A 24,188-nucleotide genomic window follows, 5' to 3' on the forward strand; every position below is an offset into this window, starting at 1 on the left:
ACACCATGGAAAGGAGATTTGAAGCTCAGTTATAGTCTGGAGAGAAATCCCTTGCTACAGCTAAAACCTATTTGAATGTACAAATATGGACACTGAACTGAAAGGAAGATGTGTGGAAAACTATAGCCCTTAAGTATCTCCCCAGATAATCATGTTCTATAAAACTGTCTGCATGATAATGAGCTTACCCAACTTCCTCACCACCTTTTCTCATCTAGATTAATGCTTCTTGAAACTACTTTTATTCTGAATGGAGTTTACTATGTTTTGATGCTGTCCTTTACAATACTTGAAAGTTTCTAGGACATGGGACAGGTACTGAAACGGTCAGGCACTTCTGCTTCCAAGTCATGTCCCACCAGCCCACAGAGCTTTTTAAAAGAGCAGTTAGAATGACAGATGTGATTTTGTAGTGCAGCACAGGGTCTGAAGCAGCAGTAAAGCCACAGCATGGGCTTTCCAGGCTGAGGCCTGACACTATGAAGCATATACTGTATGTTGCCCAAAAACCAAAACAACAGACATTCGCCACCAACATTGTCAAGCTATCCTTTGTTTAAAATGGAAGCATCAATCAAAATATTAAGGGGAAAAAATACTTGCAAAAGATGATGCTCTGCTTGTTGTGGACATTTATCATGTAGGAAAAGAAAACCATACCAGTCAGGGTACATTGCTTTGCTTATGTTTAAATGTTGAATCTAGTTTTGACTGACAGCTGCTTAACTCCACTAACATTTGATTTTACTAAGTATAAAATTTTTCAGCAGTATTTACCAGAAAGATTTCCTTTTAAGCCATTTGAGGACATGTTTTTCTGAGCAGCCAGTCTTGTAGAAGTCATATATTTCATTGATAGTCTCCTTATCATGTAAAATAAACCTATATTTCAAAAGTTTTAATGGAACTAATTTAATCTCTGCCTACTTTTGCTGACAGTGTAAAAACTAGTGCAAGTTATATATTCATAACTATAGGATTTTCACTGAGAAGCAGCAAAATGGGAGTCTTGAGATAAAAAAATATGTACAAAATTTTCCTGGTTTATTTGTAAAATTAGGGGAATATTGTTGAGTTGATTCATTCATCTTTACAGTTCTCTAGAGATGAGCTTGACATAACTTTACAAAACTCAGAAGCATGTGGCCCTCCTTCACAAGCAAAGTGGGCTTTTTTACAGTACCATTTTCCTAACACTGATTTTTTTTCTCATTCTTTCTTTTCTCAGCTCTTTTTTCTGTTACTTTCCTTTTCCTGCAAAATTTTATAGATAGAACAAGTTGTTTTCTAGATAGAACAACTGTCGATTATTTTTCAGTCACGTTATTGATTTTTGTTAAACTGGCTTCTTCTATCTCTTGCAGTTGTGCCCAACCTTGCACTAGATTTCTATAGCGTTTTTGGATCAATTTGTTTAATACTTGCACTAGTGTTAAATAGTCTCCCAACCTGGCATTGCAGTTTGACTTCATTATTTGTCTATCTTCTCCATTTTCCTAATAATGGAGATGAGAAAATTAATTCATAACAAGAGAACCTCAAAACCTCACTAACATCTCCTATGGAATAGATAATAGAAGACTTTTAGTGGAAGTTCAGTGCGTAAGAGAATATTTTTATCCGAGACAACTTAAATTGTTTCATTCCGCTTTTTAAACCCTGACTCTCTTTAATGCACCTTTGCACTATTTTGTCTCTTTTTCCCACTCATCCCTCAGCGTGTAATTTATAATAATAGTTTCCACTTGTGTATTGATGCATAGCTGATATCATTGATAACACCTGTTAATTTAGTGCCTTGTTTGCGTTCTCCACATTCCTGTCTCCCACTGGGCACACCCACATCCCCATCAGGCTCTTGATATCCCTGGACCTGTGAACACTTGCCAGTTCCCAGATTTGGGTGTGTTCCATAAGCATCCTAACTCCCTAATGGGGTGAGACTTGGATGTGCGCCAATCCAACCCACCCTTAAAAACACAGCTTTCTCTGCAGAGAATTTCAGATTCCAAGCTCAGCCTCTCACAGACCTTGGACAACCACCACAGCTCCAGAACAAATAGAAGGACATGACTTTTTGTTTGGGAACTCCCCGTGGTATGAGGTGACAAATGCTGGAAGTTTATGCAGGTCTCAGATGGAAACTGGACAAATTCATAGAAAGAAAAAATCCAGTGAAGGTTGGCTCGTGAAGTCTCTGAATCTTAAATTCTGAGGGCTGAGTGAGCATTATATGATGTTTGCCCTCTTACACTCTTCCTCAGACACCCATCACTAAATGTGGGATACATTTATTTCTGTCACTGGTGGCCATCCTTAACAAGACCAAAGGTCCTTCCCTTAAAAAAAAAAAGAAGTCAAAGTGACTAAAGAACAAGATACTGCAGACAAGCTAAATCACAAAGTGGAATTAACAAATGTAAAAGAAAAGGAAACACAGTATTAAGAGTATAGACAAGGTAAAAGTAGGTAAGTGGGTGGGGATACTGAGCTGAGCAATTTTAAGATATCATTCTCTGCTTCCTGAAAACATCTAAGATCCCTCAGTGGGCACTGCCTGTGGGCCCTAGACTAAAGGAACCTCGACTGGTGTAGTTAAAAATATTCTTCATCATTTTCTTAGTAAAAAAATGATATATTTGAAGCTTTTATGGATTTTCTTTTTACTATGCTTTTTAATTTTGGAGACATCAAGTTTTAGATTTTCTAATATAAGACATTAGTTTGATACTATATTTTATAAAATTATTAAGTATATTTTACATTTTTATAAAAATACTTTTTTACAGGATTGTAGTAGCAGTTCTGCCACAGATCAGTTCATGTAAAGGCCCTTGAGATCCTGAAAAGAAATATAATCAGTGGAATACATTATTGTTTGAAGGACTGTGGTCCAATGTGATACTTATTGCAGGAATCTGCAGACTTCTTGTGTTCTGTTCTTGTGCTGTTCTTATTGTTTCATTGTTATTTATTACTTACTTCACCAGGTAAGCACTTACAGTTACACACCAACAGCCTATTGTTCTAGGTGCTGCATGAAATACTTTTATAAAATCAGAGGATGTGGACTTATAAAGCCCAACAAGGGGAAAAATGGGAAAGAAACAGGTTGTTTAGCAACATCTCAGCAAAAGGGTCTTTTAAGGAGGGATGTAAATGAGACTACTGATACTGCTTTAGGGATATTTGTAAGGTGCTCCACCCAGTGTGAAGGGCAGGGTGGGAGAAAGCGTAGAAGCTTTTTGTTGAAATTTAGCTATTAGAAGATTAATATTGAGTGTTCCCTGGAGACAGGAACTGATCTCCCAGGACAGAATGAATTCTGATAGCCTGACTATAAAGGGCCTTGAGAAGGAAGATGTTTATTGTCACGGAAGTAACTCACATTTTTATTTAAAAAAAAGAATATAAAAAAGTTTTAATTATGTAAATTATCTAATATTATGTGCTCTAGAAAACAGCAATGCTGGCCTGTCCACTTGCCTTCAGCCAGATATCTACTCACCTACACAGTGTATGAGGAAGAAGAAAAATGCTTCTCTCAGCTGGTGATGTATTTTGTGACTTGGATAGATCCAAATGCAGGGAGACCTGATCAAGATGCTGGTCAGAGCAAACAGTGTTTGAGACCACATTTTGGTTCAGATTCTTTCACCACAATAAGAAAATAAACTATATCATGACAGTAATGAAAAATCTACCCCCTAGAAATAGTGAGCAGCTAAAGGCAGTCCAAGAGGAGAGGATGCTTGAGGCTTCTGCCCCAGCTGCAGGTGGGCTGGATGTTGAATCTGTTATCATCAAAAAAGGAGGTGGAATTAATTTTTTTTTTTTTTAACCCTCCTTGAATTTGACCTCTCTGTGAGACTGGTGAGATTTTGGCTTGAGCCAGAATTGCTGGTGCCCTACTCTTTGGGATACAGCATGGTGCTGGGGCTATGGCATTTTTTAGCATGTGTCATGTTGCTGTAATGCTTTCTAATGGTAAAGCACAATTAAGATCCAGTCCTGCTATTATCCTGGAAGATAATTAGACACTTAGCGTAATAACTGGACGAAGAGACCGTGCTTTCATAAATACCTGCTGCCACACCTGCTTTTGGCAGGATATTGCCCCACAGTGATACCACAGCTGCTGCCCCAAGCATCTCTGATGGCTGGTCATGTGTCATGGCTGAGGGGAGGGACACAACAGGTCACTGTTGTGATGCTCTGCTGTCTGTATACTGTGTGAGCATAATTGCTGTAGTTAGGTGTGGTTAGGCTTACATGCCAGGGAGATGATGATTTTCTTGCATGTGGCTGGCAATGGGAGCCTTGTATGTGTACGTGGAAAGGCAATGGGATATTGTGGCGTGACCAACCAGCTTGGGCACAGGATATGCTGTGGTTTGCCATTTCTCACATCTGCTTCTACCTGGAGCTGGTCAAGCAGAGTATGGGTCTGAGGTATCAGGATGTGTAAAAAAAGGTTCCTGGACATTTTAAGTGCCTCCCTCATAACACCTGGAAAATAAATCATGAACACGAAGTAATTGGGTTTCAGAGGACACCTCTGAAGTATAAAACATGTCACCAAACAAAGACATTTGGCAAGTGGGAATAGGGAAGCATGCTTGTTTAGTGGCTGGGTCAGAAGTGCCCCAGAGAAAGTCAGAGATCTAACTGAGAAGTCAGATCTCTGCTCTCTGACATGTAATTATTTCTTGCAGGTGTATGACACAGTGTAATAGCAGACAGTGATCACTTACAGAAAAAAATAATTGATGGACTTTCAAAATAGTACTTTGTTCTTTGCACCAATCAGAGCATGTGTTGCTATTTGAGAAGTGTCAAGGAAATAAACTTTGGTTCACCTGCAGCCTTATCCATTTTGGTCCTTCTGGTCTTCTAATGGGGACAAGAGCCAACAACAATCTGTTCTAGTATCAGTCTGGATCTCCTAAGAGCCAAAAAAGATTTTTATATGGACATTTCCTGTATACATAGAGAATTTTGGTAGCTATTAGAAGTGTTAGAAGCTCAGGTGATGTCTATGTGTTTTGATATTTTTGTAAAACTCATGTATCTTAGAATATACAACAACTACTTTCATCAGTCAAAGTTACTCTTTTTATGTTCAGAGTTAATAGTAATAATAAAAAAAGATGACTTAAGCCTCAGGGGACACAGGGTGGGGGTTGGAAAAAGGCTGGCTTTGTTAACCCTTGAGTTGCAGATGGGGAGACAGTAAAGGGCCAAGAGTTATTCTGTGTTTCCCAAAATCAGATCTACCAGTAAAACTCAGTGTGACAAGACTTATGCCTGTGCTGCTGCTATTCAGGTTTTTTTGCTATGCAGTGGCAGGAATGCTGAGTACATGGCATTACAAATAGAGGAAATACAACTCTAACAGTGGAATTGGCATTTATGGGCAATACTCCCCATGCTGTCTTTGGCACTTGTGTAGGTTGTCATCCCTAACCAACAGATTGCATTCTGTAGGGTGATCATCCCTTACTTCTGAGTATGGGTCTACAGGATTGTTAATCTCATTATTCACATTTGTCTTTTATTTCCTAATAATGATGACAAAATCTATTAGAAAGTAGATTAGTCTGAATTTGAATGAAAGTGTTGATGATATGAGCACTGCAGACTTCTCCTAACGACTGTTTCATACAAAAGCTTTGGCCCTGAACATCCATCACTTGTGACAGAGCTCAGGTGGGAAGCCAAAGCGTGCAACTGGCCTCTTCAGCTAAGAAAAGAAAAAAAAAAAAAAAAAAGAAGGCTAAAACTGTCCTCACTACATCTGGGAACATTAAAATTGATAGGTGAACTTTATGACCTGAACTCGCCTCCAGTGGAGGCAAAAGCAATGCAATTCCATGCAAAGAAGCCACGTCAGCTCTCTTTGTGCTGTGAAAGACAGACAAGCTTTCACCTGCACATTTAGTGTTGCAAATACCTTCACTGTTCTGACTGAGGCACAGAAATGCAGGTGAAAATAGTGACATTAAGCAATATATATTTTTTATATGGTTTTACTGGTGCAGCCCTGCCTCAGGACAGCTGTTTCTTAAAGCAAATGTTAGCCATCAAACTATTCAACATTTCAATGCTTTTCTTATCTGTGCTCATTCTAAACCACTTATAGAAGATTAAATTCAGTTCCTCTCATCCCCACAGCAGTTTTAATTTTTTCTTGAAATTTTTTTCTTGAATTTTTTTTTTCTTGAAAAACTGTGCTGTTGAGGTCTGTGGTGCACTGTGTGCCCCTTCTTTAAATTTCCAAAAGGGAAGAAAACAGACTGCGAACAGATACCTTGATGGAAGAAGTGTCTTCTGTGACAGCAATGGGGCTTCATGGGAACCTTCAATGCAATGAGCACCTGTCCCTGCTGCATTGGCAGCAAAAGGTCCTAGAAAAAAGGAAGGATGTTCCAGAAAGTAGACAAGACAGAGCATAAAGCTAGAGCTACTCTAGACATACTGAGGCATGTTCATGCCTACCTGTGGAAGCCCAGTGTATGGGAGCTGTGCTCTGTCCATCTGGTAGCCCCTGTCACAGCTGCTAAGGTCCACAGTGCCCAGCCCTGTGATACTGCTGTGTGTACAGGCCTTATGCATATGGATGGCTTTTCAGCAATGCAACTGTGTATTTTGAACAGTTGTTATTCTTTTTAGGAATTTAGAAAATGTAATTCTCAGGAAGAGCACACTGCCAGGCTTACTCAATAGTAAAGCAAGATGGTTGTCTACCAGTGGCCCGATAGTACTCCAGTTAGCTTGCTGGCCTGCATTCTGTGTATTGCTTTATGTGCTGAGCTTAAAAATTCACTCAGTGTACCATCGTGGGGGTACTAGATTCTTACGGCGTACTAGATTGTTTAATTGGTCGATTGTTTTCCTGCTTTCCCTTTCTTTAACAGTAACTCAGTCTGATTGCTATGTGAGCCTGAGCCTGCCGACAGCTTCAGCACAGCATTTCTGCACCAAGACAGTCCAGAACAGCAAGAACCCAACATGGAATGAAACATTCCACTTCACAATTCAGAGTCAGGTTAAGGTAAGAGTGCAGATACCTCCAGCTGTTCTTACCAGATATCAAACGTACCACATAACCCTTTCACTCTGTGGGTCTTTCTGAGTTCCCTTGAAAAGTATTCACACTCTCTTACTATATTCACACTCTCTTGCTGTACCTATTTAGCTTTTGATGGCTGGATAAGACTGTATCTGCCTACCTAGTCAACAGAGTATGTAAAGAGCAACTGCAATATTTGTATTCATTCTTGAACTTCTTTCTCAACTTTGTTCAGCTAAAATGAAACATCTGTAGCAGGTCATGTCTGTTAAACCTCTCTTATTGAATTAATTAATTAATTATTTTTTATTCCAGAACATTCTGGAGCTAAAAGTTTGTGATGAGGACAGTGTAACTCAGGATGACCATCTCCTCACTGTATTCTTTGATGTCTCCAAAATCCAGCTTGGGGAAAACATTCAGCTAAGTTTCCAGCTGAATCCACAGGTATGTATAAATTTCAAGGACAAAGAAAAGGGGGAGGAGTCAGGTGAGAATATGGTTATCTTGACTTTCCTCTACTATGTCCCATACAAGCCTTTCTCACTGTCCATACCTGAATATGTCCATCTCTTTCAGGGGTTCATACCTACAGATTTTTCTGTAATTATGGTAAATTTTGGATGCTGCTTCTGCAGAAAGAGCTGGCCCATGTAATTGGACTTAATTGTCTGTTTACTGTCCTTGATGTCAAAATATCAAGAGTTTATCCCAGTAGTTTTGCACTTGTAGCTGGTGGTTCTGAGCTCTGTGTTATGTTTTGCTAATACAAAAGTAATGATCTGCAGTCATAAACCTAACCCCAGTGTGGCTTTTAGCTTATTTAGAAAATGAACATAACACTTGCAGAGCTGAACTATTAAAAAAATTGTGCTTTTCATCAGATCTCAATTTCGTATGGTTGGGACAACTTCATACTAAAGTTTCAAGGGCAGTGTTTAGTCCTAGAAGTACTTGAGTGAGTGTTGATTTGATTTGATACCTGTTTTGGAAAGCTGGCTCTCCATGCCGTATATCCTTAGTGCTTACACTAGGGGGGCAAGAAGATGATGGAAATTGCGTGAAAACCTCTAATGAGAAAGAAAATTTCAGGGACAAGCAATTACAAAAGACAAAGATGAGCGCACAAGGAGTCTATGTGTACAAACTCCCCAAACCAAAGTGCACCCTCCAGAACACCCTGGGCTTCATAAAACCAAGTGTGCCACCATGTTAATGTGCCACCAGACCCATCTGCATGAGTGAGTTAGGGCTGGGAGAGGGTCAGAATGATTTGTTTGAACTGGAGAAATACACTTTCACTCATGCTAAGGATCACTGGGGAGTGTGAGAACCCAAGGGAGGAAAAAGAAAAGGGGAAATGTTAGTGGCCTGTGGAATAGTGCACGTGGGAGCTGGGAACTCGATACTGCCGCAAGGGGGAGCAGCTGCCAAGAGGCCCTGTTGTATGTTTTCTGTGTGTCCTCCAAAGGTCTAAACTAGGAGTTTGCTAAATTAATGGATATGATGCTAGATTATGTGATATTAGAAGTATGACAGATAAAACATCAATAACATTGTGGCATATGCAGTAACAAGAAGTGGACACTGGCTTATAGAGACCCCTGAAGAGAACAGATTCCTGCAGGGTATCTCTCCTCGCAGGAAAACCAACCTGCCGTGACTGCCTTCATTTTCTTTTGCAGGGAAAAGAGGAGCTGGAGGTTGAATTCACAATGGAGAGCAGGTGCGTGAGGTGAAATAGGCAACCAAATGTATGGTAGAGACATGATGATACTGATACAAAGCATAGTTTACGCATGCAGCCCCCTAACACCTTCACCATCTGAATAAAGCAGAGGGTAGATTTGAGTGTTCAGGAAATGTTTGTGTAGAGCATTTAATGGGGCAGGGATGCATGACTCTGCATGATGTGCATGCTTCTACACCGGGCATCCAGACATACAGGAAAGTGAGCGCAGGTGCTGATGGGGGCGTAGAGATGTCCCTGATGGCAATTGCTCACCAGGCTGCAAGAGGGGCATTCTTCACAGGAGGAAGTTTTAAGTTTAAAATCCTTCTTGCTCCTTACTTGTGGGATCCCAGATATTTGCTTTGTCATAAGATCATGGAAAAATGATGCTTGGAATTTGTTTTAGGAATAAATTTAAAAAATTTTTTTTTTTACTGTGTTTCTGTGCTGACTGTACAGTTAATGGAGAGAATGATGTAGATCAGTCCTAGTGCTGCTGTTGATTTTTAAGGTAAATGATAGTATTTTTCCTTTTTTTATGGCATGTTGGATGAATTCACCAGCTTTTTAGCTCTGATCCCACAGGTTCAAACTGAACTAAATGGGGCAATAGTGTAATTATGCCTGTAAATATTCCATCCTGGTGTAAATTTTCTTCAGTATGTCAGGAAACAATCCTGTCTGATACAGTGAGGAGCTCCTCTCTTCAGCAGTTGTCCATAAATTGTTTAAAGTTCAAACTCAAGCCTATGAGAGGCAAAAGAGATTGAATGTGCAGGTAGAATTTCTGATACTGTTTGTCCATGCTGCATGTACAAAGATGGACTTTTAAAGATAATGAAATAACCATTAAAAAAGAGATTAAAAAAAAAAAAGAAGAAAAAGAAGAGTGTGCTGGTTTTGAATTGGTTGTTTTCCATTTTGTCTTTCAGTCCAGATCCTCCTGAAAACATTGTTACTAATGGAGTTTTAGTGGTAATTTTTATTTCATAATCCTTTTCTCTGCTGTATAAGAATGTTTATTGCAAAGCTAGCATTAAAGGTACCAGGCAGTTGCTCCATATGGTGGCATGAAGGCATTGGCCAAGAGGCAAGATAAAGCTGGTGCTGGCACTGGCTTTCCCACGCGGTCCCAGCTAGTGACTCATGCTGGGAGAGGCTGAAGCTGCGAAAACTGTGAGCTGCTGCCAGTGCTTGTCTTTGCCTAAAATGAGCTGGACTCAGGTGTGTGACATCCCTCCATCTGCCCAGGGAGGGAGGGCTTGGCTGAGCATTGTTTGCAGAGCCTTGTCCTGTGGCCAGTCCTCCCCCAGGCCCTTGCAGGGCTGCTCCTCCAGGCAGGAGCAAGCATATCCTTTCTCTTTCCTCATATCTACATGATTTGTTATCTCCCATGTGGAAGCCTGATCCCATCTCCCTAGACCTGGTAGGGGGCTCTCTACAGCCCTTTACCTTTCCCCTGAGGTGCATGCCCTGAGACCTGTGGTCCAAGAGACTGGAGGAGGCAGAGTTCTACTGATAGCAAATGCCTTTATCTCTTGCCCTGGTTGTCTCTTACAGTCCCGTGAAGTTTCCTGTTTGGAGGTGCAGGTGAACGGTGGGAGGATGAGGAAGGACACTATGGGTGAGCCTTTCACTGACTTAATGAGCAAATCTGGTTGCCACTTTATGATAAAAGCACTCAGTGTTTTACACTTGAACATCCTGGTTTAAAATTATTTAAGGTGCAAGACAAAATCCCACTGATGCCAGTGGCCTGTGCAGGGGGTTTTAGTTGTTGAAAAATATGCAGATTATTCCAGAATGTGGTGTGATGAACATGTGGTCTAATTTCCCCACAAAATATTTTCCTCTGCAATATCATCTTGCCAGATGCTTACAATTTTCCAAAGTATTTGTTGAAGGAATTGAATTTTTTAGAGTCCTAAACTCAAGCTAACTCCTGTTGTTTCTGGATTCTAAGATAAAGGAAATGGACAGAATGAGGATTAGGCCTCTTTTACCATTTAACTTCATAAAATTTCTTTAGGTATAACAATAATAAACATGCCAATAGGTGAAACACAAGACTCACAGTATATTAGCAGAGACATTTGTTGCACACTTAAAGCAGTGTATAACTACCATGTCAAGTCCAGACTTGTGGAACTGTGTACCTCCTACGCAACTTTCCAAACATTCTGACAACTCCTGATGACCCCAATTCAGCACACTGCTTAAACTCCTGGATGATCCAGTTGTACTCAGCTGTCACAGTGAAAAAGTTTGGTAGATGTGACTGAAGATGCTTGAGTGCGATAATTCTTTTGAAGGCTAATTATATACTTTTGAGTGTGTGGATTTACAGAGTATATTTCACCTTGAACTTAGGCTGATATTCTATATAAAGACCATTTTTAATTACTTGAACAGACATATCTGAGGCTTACTGCATGAAGACAAAAAGCACCAGGCATAATTTTTGTAAGTGCTAGGAATATTGCAAAAGAAATGTTGGAGGTTGAAGGAAAGGGAAACATGATAGAGGGACTGAGATTTTACTGATTCTGGAGAGAGTTTTGCTCTGATACAAAAAACATGTTTTTTCCCCAAAGTCTAGAATTTTCAAAACATCTCAACAATAAGACAGTATGCAATACAAAACTATTTTTTTGGTATAATACTAAGGTATTTTGAAAATTTCAGAAGAGAGTGTGATTTTTCCCCTGAAACTGTTAACAGCTGTGAGTCCTTACCTAATGAGTAGAGCAGTAGTCTCAGCAATCAAATATATTTGTAAGTGCAGTAGTGCTAAAGCTATATGGTATGTTCTGCACACCGGTTCTAAAGCTGAAACCCTCAGATAAGTCAGTCTATTTATTTTTCCCTATTATTTGGGTGTCGAAATGAAGTAATTACTTAAGAAAAACATGTATTACGTTACCGCGCGAAGAAATTACCCCAATTTTTTGAAGAACTTAAGTTTGAAACACTTTTGCTTCAGAGAGGAAGTTTGCGCTAACAGTGGACGGGTCATATGAAGGAACCCAGACCCACACACTGAGCTCCTGTCTCTGCCCGACCTCCCCGGCCAGGTTCCACTACATCAAGTACCATCAGTCGGCGCTCACCGTGGCTCTACCGCGGCGGAGGCATCTCAGCAGGGTACGTAATTGCCACTAACACATAGCTGGCTCTTGGCTGTGTATCTCTCAGGGGACCACTATGATCTGTGTGCAGGGAATTGATAAGTGCATGTATGTAAATGAGACAGAGGGGACTGCTTTTACTTCCCCCCCCCCTTTTTTCTTGCATAATAGGTCACCGTGTTGTTTATTTTTTCTCTTATCCGTTTTTCTAGTCTACATCAAGTCAAAATGAAAGGGATATGAATGAGTCTGTGACTCTACCTCTGAACTCGCTTCCTATACAGGAGAAAATAACAATAGCAGAGGTGAGAACAAGTCTTTCTTAACACAAAGTGACCCAACACCATCAGTTTGATGGATGATTAGTCTTACAGTTCAGTGATTCATGAGGGATGAAGCATGCTACAGTGTAACGTGTGAATGACAGTCACTCTGCAATTGTGCAATATTTATTTTTTCTTTTGTTCTGCACGTGGTTCCAGTCATACCCTGTGTAATCTTGTTCTGAGTTTAAACTAACTTCCTCAGGACATGCCTAATTTGTATGTTCATCAGCATAGTATGTGAGCTAACAGTAATGGATATGACGAGTAAGACATACATTTACAAAGGGAATGCCTGAAGCAGAAGATCAAACAGAGAACATCTATATGTGTGTGGTTCAGATGTCTAGCTTTCAATGATCCTCCCAGAAAATGAAGGTTAAAATATGAGAAGCTGAGGAGCCCTAATGCCACTTAGCTTCTGTGAATGGCCCATTTCTACTCAACCCAGACAGTGCTGGAGCTTGTTAATGTCTCTCACCACCCTGACCATTGCTGGCCAGATTCTTCAGCTGTGTTGCATACTTCCAAGATAGGGAAACTCAGGCCCTAGATGGAGTGGGGGAGGAAGGCACAGGTTACACTGCTTACACTCTCTGTATTGTGATTTTCAGGACAGGACAATTGACTTGTACACAAAGGCAAATGAATGGTAAGTGAGTCTCCAGCAAGACCTGATCCGCTAACTAGGAGACATTTGCTCCTACACGCAGCTCATTTGAAATCAGCAGGGGTCTGTGCAAGTTCAGGTATAAGCAGATATGTGAGTTCATTATTGTAGGTGTTTATTTGCCAGGTTCTCCTTTTCACATTGATGGGGAATTAAATCATCATTCCCCTTTCCTCCAAATTTCCAAGCTGCTAGTGCATCTCAGTAATAGGTCTTGATTTGCGTGCACTGTTGTGCCCACAGATGGATAGAACAGCTTTGAAAAGAAATGATTTTTCTGAATTATACAAATGACTTCAAGGCATGGTAGCTGTTTCCCTATTCAGCTGTAGTGCCTGTTGACAGTGGTTGCCGAGTTATAGGCACGTATGGCAGCAACTATTAAAACTTGAAAAAATAATTATATGAGCAAATAAAACCAGAAGTGTGTTGTTCTTTCTTATTTATTACATTATACTGTCCACAATCTAGTCTGTAAACACACACAAGCACAGCTGGAGTTTTCCACAACAAGAATATTTTTGCCCTGGTCACAGGACTCAGGGTCTGTGTTTCAGGCCAAGAAACCTAGATGCCCGATTGGGGTTCGACCTCTGCACTGATGAACAGAATTTCCTGCAAAACCGGAAGAAGGTAGTTGCTGCTGCACTAAAGGATGTTCTTCATCTGGAGGAAGATCTGCAAGACCATGAGGTAACCAGGAAGGGTTCTGTTGGGGGATTTTTCTCTCTTCTTTCTCTCAGGCCAGAATGATCTCAACTGGAGAGTTCAGCTGTCTGTTTGGATGAGCAAAATTTCTGTTTCTAGTTGGCTTTCAACTGAATCATTTGAAGGAGCTTCAAACCAATAATTTTGGTCTATGTTTCGTAAAAATCCTTCCTGAAGTGCCAAGATCTAATATATACCACAGGGATGTCCTGCAACTTTATAGAGAAATATTGCTTTATCTCTAATGTGTGTGTTTTATTTTACTACTGTTACTTTTGCATTTCTGTAATCTTTTGACATTATTTGTTCCTTAATGCCACTTTTCCATCTATGCTTTCTCCTCTCTTCTGTCTTGAACAGGTGCCTATAGTGGCTGTGACCACAGCAGGATGTGGGATAAGAGCACTCACTGGCATGTATGGCAGCATTTTGGGCCTTCAGAAGTTGCGTGTTCTGGATTGTGTTTCATATATCAGTGGCTCATCTGGCACAACATGGTGAGGAGACATTTTGATACTGTTGCCTGGAGCTTGTTGTGTTAAGAAAAACCCGTGCTTTGCCTTGGTCTTGGGGTAAAGGTGGTGAATTCAGTTATTGCTTCCATCTTTGGGCTATGAATGCCAAGATCATCTACGAAAGGACTGTTGCGCATCATACATTTGGTGTATTGAAGTAACCTATCCCTAACCAAAAGAGTAGGCTTTATTGGAAGGGCAGACATCCTTAATCCTATGCAAAAATGGTGCTTTATGGTTATTTACTGTTGGACAGAAATAGCATAGACAGCTGACGTAGATGCTTGTGTTGGGTCACAGATCAAGTGATTTTTGACTAGGTGCCTTTAGACTTGCATTTCTGCTCAAAGTAAGCTCAAAGAGGAGAGTAATTAAAAGATAAAACAGTAAGCGCCCAAAGCTCTGCCAGGTGTATTCTCTGAGCTTCAAAAGGATCTTGTTCATTTCCCCCTGCTTTCCATCATGTTTCCTGCCTGCAGGACAATGACAAAGTTATATGAAGATGCTGATTGGTCACGTAAGGATCTTGGAGAAATAATAATTGAAGCACGGAAGCAAGCAGCCAAGTGCAAGATGGGGGCTTTTTGCTTGAAAAGTCTAAGAAATTATTACAGAGAGCTGAGCCAAAGGACCCAAGCAGGACATAAAACCTCTTTCATTGATCTGTGGGGGCTCATGATTGAATCCATGTTGAATGATGGGGTAATGTCTATACATCTTTCTTCTCATAAAGTTGTTGACTTAATATTTATGACCATTACAAGAAATTAAAGCCCTAGGAAGAGAACCTGGTCAATAACACTGTAGTAGGTATATAGGCAGAACACCACTTTTATTTACATTAATAATTTGGAGACAGAGATAATGTCTATACTGGAGCCTAAAGTGTGATCGAATGTAATGTAGAAATGCTCAGACTATCTCTAAAGTAACCAGCTAATTAACACTGTACCTGTCCAAGAAAATTTTAAGGTTCTTAGGTGCTTTTTATGACCCTATGTTTTTACACTAGCTGCACTCATAACTTGAATGTACTGCCGACGTACACCATATGTACAGAACTTTGTGATTTAGTGATAAGAAACTATATAGATCCAGACCTCCTGAGACTTCTTAGCTGCCAAAACTGTGATTTTGCAGGTGTCTTTCAGCCACTTTGAGTTTGATCTCTCCGGACCTCCAGTTTCTAATTTTGTTGTAATGATGCAAGCAAAACTTTCCATGTAAACTAGAAGCCTGGCAATAGCTGGAGAAAAAGCTATTTTATTTTTAAATCTTGTAAACACGGTTTATATTTAGTCTAGAGTAAACAGATAAAATAAAATAATCTAATTTCATATCATATTGCACATTGTATTTCAAACCTCAGTGCTGCATAGCAAAATTTTCTAGAATTTAATTTGGCTGCATTATACTCAAAATCTCCATGTGTAAGTTTCTAGTATTGAACAACTCTAGGATTTTTCCTCTGTGGATGCTAATTTTCAATATCTTTAAAGAATTGATAATTAGCTAACTCTTCAGTTTTTTTTTCCAAATCCAGAAAAGCCACCACAGACTTTCTGATCAACGTCAGGCAGTGAATCAAGGACAGAACCCTCTGCCCATCTACCTTGCCCTGAACGTCAAGGACAAAGTTGCCACCAAAGATTTTAGAGGTAATGTTTCAATTCTGAAAAAGAGCTATATTTTCAATCATGGAGATACACGGTGATGAATTGTTTTAAATTCTCATTCCAAGCCAGAGAAGTACTGTTCTGAAATGTAAAGAGTAACTGGGCAGCCACAGGATACACAGTGACAGTTCAGTATTTTGTAAGCTCTCTTGGCATGTGATTGTGTATATTCAGATATTAACTTCAGACATTAATAACACAACATAATTCTGTGACACAGTCTCAGGACTGCTAAGAATTCTTAAAGAAAGGGATTCACTGGAGCTTCTTGTTTGCTTAATGTATGTTCTTGTCCATGGCAGGAGGGTTGGAACAAGATGATCTTTAAGGTCCCTTCCAACCTAAGCATTCTGTGATGCTATGTTATTAATGATTGGGTAAAGGCAATAAAAACAAGAACAATCAATCTATGTTCTACTCTGCCTTTCATGAGAAACATTTGTACTCACTAGATAAAAGAAAGAAGAATTAAAATTTTCCTTTAGTCTGACGTTGCTCTTTCACAAACCCGTAGATAGTGAGATAGCTGGTTAAGTGGCTGTCAGGAGGGTTTACTCAGGACGTGTGCTAAGCCAGCTTACCCACGAGAGCCGACACCTGAAAGGTTTATTCCAAGACTGGCAACTGCGCTGTTTTTGGTAGTGGAGCTAACATTGTTGGTGCTTATGTTGGCAGAGTGGGTGGAGTTCACACCATACGAGGTGGGCTTCCTGAAGTATGGCGCCTTCATTCGTGCAGAGGATTTTGGCAGCGAGTTCTTCATGGGCCGCCTGATGAAGAAGCTCCCTGAGTCCCGGATCTGTTTCATGCAAGGTGACTCACATGCCTGGGGGAGTGGCAAGATTTTAATATAAACACAAGGGATTTGGGAAGTTAGTCCTCATAAATCCATTGTTATGCACGTGGATGCACAGGTACTATGTCAGTCAGCTGACAGACTCCTCAGGGAAATGGTCACAGCACCAAACCTGACAGAGTTCAAGATAAGTTTGGCCATTGTTAGCAGGAACTTAATTGTTTTTACCTCAACACTACTTGTTATGACTCTCCCACTTTCTAGGAATGTGGAGCAGTATCTTCTCAAAAAACCTCTTGGATGCCTGGCATGCAGCTGACAATTCAGAGGACTTCTGGCACAGGTGGACCCAAGACAAAGTGACTGAAATAGGTAAATCAAAGTACCCTCCTCTAGGCCCCTCCAATAGGGTAACTGCACTCACATTTCTCATTTTTTGCATTTTTCTGTCATCGTAGTGCTCTCAGTCTCCAGGTATGGGACACACCAGAAAAATCAAGTGATTTGATTTTACTGAATAGACAGTGCTTTGCTTGAGATTGTGATAAGAAGGAAAGGCACCATCAGACAGTGGAAAGGAAATAGGGATGGATACATAAGGTGGTCCCTGAAGTGTTGTGTTTAGAAGAAATACTTCTGTCAAAGCCTGGTGTCATCTGTTTTTTCGCCAGAGAGAAACCTGAGTGTTTCTGTTTCAACATCTGTTTGCCCTACACAGCACATCCCTCCCTCAAAATCTAAATATACCGAAAGACTTAGTAGAGGTCAAATGAAGTCAGTGTAGTGGAGCTCTGTTAGACCAGCTGAGAGACCATTTCTTGACAATACTCATGAGCATCTTCATGTTAAAATTCATGCATAGCCAGTGAACAAACCTAGGCCCCATTTCTGTGGACCATGTTTTCAGAAAATACCTCCAAACTCTTATGTTTGGATATATGTAAATAGTTTGCAATTTTCTGTTGAAATCAGCTGCCCACACTTGAATCAACTAGAACAAACTGTGTTTTTAAAAGTAAAAATATTCAGTTTGAAAGTAAAATGCTAAAAGTTTTCTATTCCTTTCAAAATAAGCTTTGAATTTCATATTTAACCTACATTAAATTTAAAAGCAGTAATACCCTTAAATGTATAATTATTTTTCCTGTTTGTTGTTTACTTGGAAAAGAGAATTACCTCAATGTGTACCAAAATTGTATTATTTTATGAGGAAAATGTTTCTCTAGTCATATGTGGCCAATCAGGATTTACAAAACACAAATAAGTTTGTATTTTTGTCAAGAAATTAACCAGAACTCACAGCAGATCACAGGGAAAAATACTGCAATGCCAAGAGATGGAAACACATGATTACTGTTGGTACAGCAGTCTCGTTCTCCTCTTTGTGTCCAGCCTCTTCTTGTTTGTGGTTATAATTCAGTTGCATGACATTTATGCTGTGTATCTCCAGAGGAACAACCAGACTTGCCCGAGAAGCCATATGAGATGGCCACGTGTGTTTTCACTCCTACAAGCGGCCTCTCCACAACTCTCCGGGATATCCTGACAGATCGCCCTGCTGTCTCCAAGTACCACAACTTCCTAAGGGGCCTCGAGATGCACAATGAGTATATCCAGCATGAACATTTCACAAAATGGAAAGGTGTGGACACCTCTCCTGCCTACATGTCTCAGCAGTCATCGTGGCAGGCGCAGGGGCTGGGAACTAGCGAGGGACATTTGTGTGTCCTGAAGAGAACTGAATGGGTTTTTTGGTTAGCTGTTAGTGTTTACTGAGAGGAGAGAGAACTAAATAACTTCTCACACCTTTCACTTTCAGTAATACAGCTGTTCAATTTTTGGGTTGTTTTGGTACTGGAAGTCCTCACTGGGATGAAAAATGCTAGGTTGGGGCTCTGCACGTAGGTAGCATCTGCCTAGGTTTTGGTGCAGTTCATGGGTTTAGAAACACTAAGAAAATGTGAGTGGAGAGGCTGAAGGAACTTTAGAATTGCTGCATGCTACCCTAAAGTAAAGGGAAGATTCTGGATGGGAGGAAAGCTCACCTTCCTTTTGCTTTCTAACTTGACAGATGTCAAGTTAGAAGTTTTGCTAACAGCTCTGAATCTTCTACTCTTTAGACACTTTGCTAGACAACTCTCCTAATGACCTGAGAGGCAACTCCGACCACCTGGAGCTGGTGGATGCAGCTTTCTTCTTTGAAACCAGTTACCCACCCCTTATGAGACCAGAGCGGAAAGTGGATGTCATCATACACTTAAATTACACAGGCGGATCACAGACATTGGTGAGAAGTCTCAAAGCTGTTTTTGCTTAGTAACAGCTTTTCCTTCGTTTTTCTCAACTTTTAGACAGGTGTCTATAAAATGTGGATTTTAGTGGAATATAGTAACATGCTCTTTGTAAATCTTAAAAGAGGAATGGAAATTTATAGAGAGGAAAATATCGCTATTTTTCCCAAACTACTTTTGAAATAACCCCTAAGTGCTTCACCAGTGAAATATAGAGCAGCACAGTGAAGTTATGAAGGTCAAGCTGCAACTTCTATTATAGTTATAAGTAAGATTTAATAACGCAAATATAGCTGGAAAAACTTAGTGATTTGGACACTGAATTTAATCTGTATTTTGCTTAAGCATGTAAAATTTTATTTATTTTTTTATATTGATGTGTGATTTTCTAGCTGTCCAGGAACAACCTAGTTAGTGAAGAATTTCTTCATCTTTATTTTTTCTCTTTTAACAAATACAGTTCTTCTCCCTAAATAGTGGACTTAAAACAAGATATCAAATGCATTTACTATGTTTGCAGGAATCTGATTTGGTTAAAATGGTCACGTAGATTTTGAAAGTGATATTCACCACTTAAATGGACAGATTTAGACTTCAAAATATAGACTTGTAATTGTAAACTGACCCTGAGGGACACCACTGAAAACACAAATTTCACTGGTTAAGGTTCTGTCATTTTTTCAAGTGAAAGAGACTTTAATGGTGCTCTTACACTGTGAAGCCACGTAAACAATACTTATCTCTGTACTGCAGCTGAAAAAAAATATATTGCACTGTATTTTTTCTTGTACTCAGAATTCTTTTGGAAATACATAATTCAAACTGAGGGGATACTTTTTTGCTAGATAATTTAACAAAGTTGGTCATCACAAATGAGCTTTCTGATGAATGTTTTTACTGCTGTATTTTGAGGTCTAAAATATGTAAGCTTGAAATCTCATGTTATTTCTGAAATTCAGGGTTATAGAAATGGGTAGGTTGATCTCAAAATCCTGCTTAAGTCTACTGAGGTCAGTGGAAAAGTTCTACTGCTGTATAAACAGGTAATGTGACTGTGAATCTGCGAATTTAGTTAAGGCTATTTCCAAATAGGTCCTCAGGTAACAGAAGAGCAGTCCCTGGGGCTGCAGGTGCTCACATTATTGCTGGTTGTCCAGTGCTCTCAATCTGTTTTGTGCAGTTGGGCATGAATTACTGGGCTTTGACAGCAGTCTGATCTTGGGTATCTTTTCTGTTCCTTATGCTGCTGCTGTTGGGCCATGATCAGCCCCTGGAGCAGGCTTGCACATACTTCGCAGAGCAGGGAATTCCATTTCCCTGCATTGGACTGAAGGATGATGAGAAGAACCTGAAAGAGTGCTACATGTTTGATGGTGCAGACACCCCAGGAGCTCCTCTGCTGCTTTATTTTCCATTAGTGAATGATACCTTTCAAAGATATGTAGCACCTGGTAAGTTAACAGTACCCAAATAATTTTTATGACTCAGTGAGCTTTCTCACTCCTGGGTGTTTTTTCCTCATCCCAATACAAAAATCCTTTGTTTGCTTGTTCCTAGCAGCGATTATACTGCAAAATGAGATGATTCAAACTGTTTGCAGAATCTGGGGAAATCTTGTGCATAATTTTAGTTTGACTCTTGGTGTAACTCAGTGAAAGAAGAAATGTGTTCCTCAGTTAGAGGAATGGAAACTACTTTTTCCTTGTAATTTCCAAATGTTTACTTTAATGTGTAGAACAAAGCATCTTTTTCAGATTATTTATGTTAATGACAGTCAGATCTAGGGGAGAATCACAGTATAGAAGTATTTGAGACTTTGCTTTTATGATGATTTCCAAGACTACTAATATTCTGCTTTCTGCTGTCCTGTATATCTCTTTATTCCTTTTAGTTTGTATTGTGCTCAAGAACATGCAGGTAAGACTTGAGCACTAGTGACCACATAAAATGATGTGCCATGAGCTGGCCAGTAGAAGGTGGTGATTGCAGTGGAATGACGTTTAGTGACACCACTGTTTGTGTTTTTTCATTCCAATAGGATTTGTTCAAAAGTAGATTTTTTAGAGATCATAGCACTGTATTTATCATCATAGTAATTGCACCTGTGATCTCTCCTCGTTATTCTCGATGTATTCTATCAGAGTATGGTATTTCTGTGGGACTATACAAACACATTCCTTTTTTCCCTTGACAGGCATGGCACGTACTGCTTCTGAAATGGAACAGGGCAAGATTGATATCTCCAGTTTCTCTTCTCCATACTCAACCAGAGAGGTCTCACTGAAAGCGGAAGATTTCAACAAGCTCCTGAAGCTGACTAATTACAACATCATGAATAATGAGAACATGATTCTTCAGGCCTTGCGCATGGCTGTGGCACGGAAGAAACAAGCCCTTAGCCAGCCAGTATCACAAGAGCAACCATCTACTTGAACAGCATTTTCCTTTCCCTTACTGAATATTTACCATGACAGTACATGTAATAGCAACTTCACTGTTCTTGACAGGGGCCATCTTCTTCTAAGTAAACTTCTCAAAAATGAAAACTTGAAGTGTTTGTTTCCATGCCATGTAGTTTAATTTACTAAGCAGTACCTGCTTTCTGATCCAGAGCTGTGGTATCAAATACAGCACTCTGTGTTGTTAACCCCGTCTCACTGTGATGTTCAAGAGGCAGAAATCCAGCTGTGTGATAGGGAAATAGCTTAGCATTCTCTATTGTCAACCTCCTATTGTCTTGGTGGCTAGTTGCTAATATTTTTTCATATGCAAAATATTCTGGCACTTCATTGGGACTATTGGTAGTAAATCCATAAAGCCCTCTTTAGACACAGAAGGTGGTGACCATGAAGTATCAATTGAAATAACTTTACTTGATTTTAATAACTTGAATTAAATGACCTTCTGCCTTTAAAGAATTTTGTTTTCCAGGTGCTTTTTGTCATGAACTGTTGTGAAATAAATATTTTATTTGATTTTTTCAAGTTTGTGTTAGATAATGGAGGTACACATCCATGGCCGTTTAGGTCTTTGATGACATCTGTTCTTATCAGTTAAATCAAACTTACAGATTTGTCTTGAAGGACCATTGCCATTTCCGCTCACAATCAAATGTGTTCTGTCCCAGATCACATGTGTGTTCTGCAGTTATCTCCTCGAAATCCAGTTTTGATTCAGCGTCATCTGGAGCTTGTTCAATATAGTGAATTGAACTATTATCAAAAGAGATAGTATGTAAAAGGGGTTGCAGGGTGTATGGTAATTACACAAGGAGAACCATACTGGAGAAATGCAGTAAGACACCAATATTCTGTTTGCTTCATCCCAGTGCATCACACAAACACACTAAAGGCCAAGAAAGCATGGCAGAGAGAGATGTGTAGCTTCTGTTTTTAGTGTGAATTCTTCCTTGGAGGTAATTCAAGAAAGAGAGGTGTTCTTTTCTGGAACTGGAGCTGGTTAAAAAGTTGGTTTTTGCTGTCTTTTTGGTAATAGTCCTACAGAACCATTGTGAAACAAAGGCAGATTCTGGCATCTGAGAGTTTGTCAAAGGTCAGCCAAGATGAGACTTAAAAGAGTCCCTAAACTCTTTTTAGAGCTTGGCCTAAAATTAGTAGGCAAGAGCTACAGAAGTCTCTTCTCTCCACAAATTTTTCAATAAGGTACATAGACAATTTCAACCTTATCTTCTAAAATTCCATTCATTGTTTTATCTGAGCTGCCACTCGTGAGCTCAAAATAAGGTACATCAATTGTCAAAATGGGCATCAGGACTGACTCCTTAACGCTTGCCATAGAGGGTATCGTCATATTTACCAAAGTTCTCCTGTTATTGCAAAGATTTAGGTATTCCATCCACTTTTCCAAGTCCTCAGGTTCCCTGAGGTACTCTGGTGCAATTTCACTTTGAGCTGTTTTTCCCTGTTGGGGATATTTTTGTCAGGATTAGATACTCTGCTTGACTTTGCCTGTGGACTGTTTGATAGTAAATGGTAAGCACCTGATCCTCCCTGGTTTTACCAGCCTCAGACTGGTCAGAAAACATGTATATTGAGGCAATGAAAACAGTTCTCTGAGGATTCCTTGAACAGCCTGTTCTACCTTCTCAGAGTTTGTGATGCACCCTAAAAGCTCAGATAATTTGAACTAAACCAGAAACCAAATCTTCTCAGAGGCTGATGTGGTGTTTCATATGTTCACGCTAGATGTTTTGTCCCAAGTCCTGTTCTGGCACTACTAGTAGATTCTCTTCAAGCAGAGGCACTTGACAGCCAGTGTCTGGGATGGGCTTCCTCCAGCTCCATGCTCCCTCCAGCACATACTCTGGAGGAAACCCCTTGGGTAGGAGAGGTGACAGAGACCTAGAGATTGGTCCTCCATTTTCTTTCATTGAGTTATCCCAGAAGTGGTTGTTTCTCACATGATTTCGGGTGATACAGTCAATCCCTTCCTCAACTGAACACTCCTGTATTCAGTTTGCATGGCCAGGTTTTGGTAACAGTGGGGCTACAGGGTCGACATCTTTGAGTAGCAGCCAGAAGCTTCCCCCATGTCTGACAGAGCTCATGCCATCTGGCTCCAAGGTTGACTCATTGCTGGCCAAAGCTGAGCCCATCAGTGACAGTTGTAGTGCCTCTGGGATAAGGTTTTTAAGAAGGCAGGAAAAATGCTGCGCAGCATCAATTGCAGTCGGAAAGAGGAGTGAGAAACGTGAGAAACAGCCCGGCAGATACGAAGGTTAGTGAAGAAGGAGTGGGAGGACGTACTCCAGGCTTCAGAGCTGAGGTTCACCTCATATCTGTGCTGGACAGTTGTTAGCTATTGAACCAGTTGTTAAATGACCTTGGAGAGTCAGGCTGTCCCCCTCCGGCCCATGGAGGTCAATGGTGGAGCAGATGTTTATCTGCAAGCCCTGGGGAACCCCATGCTGGAGCAGGTGGATGCCTGAAAGAGGCTGTGATGCTGTGGGAAGCCTGTTGTAGAGCAGGTCCTGGAAGGACCTGTAGACCCATGGAGGGAGGAGCCTACACTGGAGCAGGTTTGCTGGCAGGGACCTATGCTGGAGCAGTCTGTTTCTGAAGGTCTGCACCCCATAGAAGGGACCCACACTGGAGCAGTTTGCAAAGAACTGCAGCCTGTGAGAAGGAATTTATTTGGAGAAGTTCATAGAGGGCTATCTCGCATGGGAGAGGTCCCGCACTGAAGAAGGGGAACAGTGTGAGGAGTCCTTCCACTGAGGATGAAGGAGCTGCAGAGATCATGACGTAACTACAGCCC

The 24,188-nt window shown here is 40.3% G+C and overlaps 1 protein-coding gene across 1 annotated transcript in view; it reads left to right on the forward strand.

Annotated features, from left to right (window-relative positions):
- Nucleotides 1-24,188, forward strand: part of LOC114056469 — a 63,281-nt gene that overhangs the window by 2,900 nt on the left and 36,193 nt on the right. Inside the window, exons 3-21 of the mRNA XM_027881678.1 lie at nt 6,918-7,054; nt 7,388-7,519; nt 8,758-8,798; nt 9,737-9,779; nt 10,365-10,428; nt 11,788-11,948; nt 12,145-12,237; nt 12,870-12,907; nt 13,462-13,618; nt 13,994-14,130; nt 14,628-14,850; nt 15,692-15,806; nt 16,500-16,637; nt 16,885-16,992; nt 18,071-18,262; nt 18,741-18,907; nt 20,179-20,362; nt 21,106-21,342; nt 23,400-23,648. Coding sequence (XP_027737479.1) covers nt 6,918-7,054; nt 7,388-7,519; nt 8,758-8,798; nt 9,737-9,779; nt 10,365-10,428; nt 11,788-11,948; nt 12,145-12,237; nt 12,870-12,907; nt 13,462-13,618; nt 13,994-14,130; nt 14,628-14,850; nt 15,692-15,806; nt 16,500-16,637; nt 16,885-16,992; nt 18,071-18,262; nt 18,741-18,907; nt 20,179-20,362; nt 21,106-21,342; nt 23,400-23,648 — 2,616 coding nt within the window. The remainder of the gene's footprint in view (nt 1-6,917; nt 7,055-7,387; nt 7,520-8,757; nt 8,799-9,736; nt 9,780-10,364; nt 10,429-11,787; nt 11,949-12,144; nt 12,238-12,869; nt 12,908-13,461; nt 13,619-13,993; nt 14,131-14,627; nt 14,851-15,691; nt 15,807-16,499; nt 16,638-16,884; nt 16,993-18,070; nt 18,263-18,740; nt 18,908-20,178; nt 20,363-21,105; nt 21,343-23,399; nt 23,649-24,188) is intronic.

This window comes from Empidonax traillii, unplaced genomic scaffold (assembly GCF_003031625.1).
Source record: "Empidonax traillii isolate 1590-97213 ecotype Southwest subspecies unplaced genomic scaffold, ASM303162v1 scaffold93:size1158651, whole genome shotgun sequence".
Lineage (NCBI taxonomy): Eukaryota > Metazoa > Chordata > Aves > Passeriformes > Tyrannidae > Empidonax > Empidonax traillii.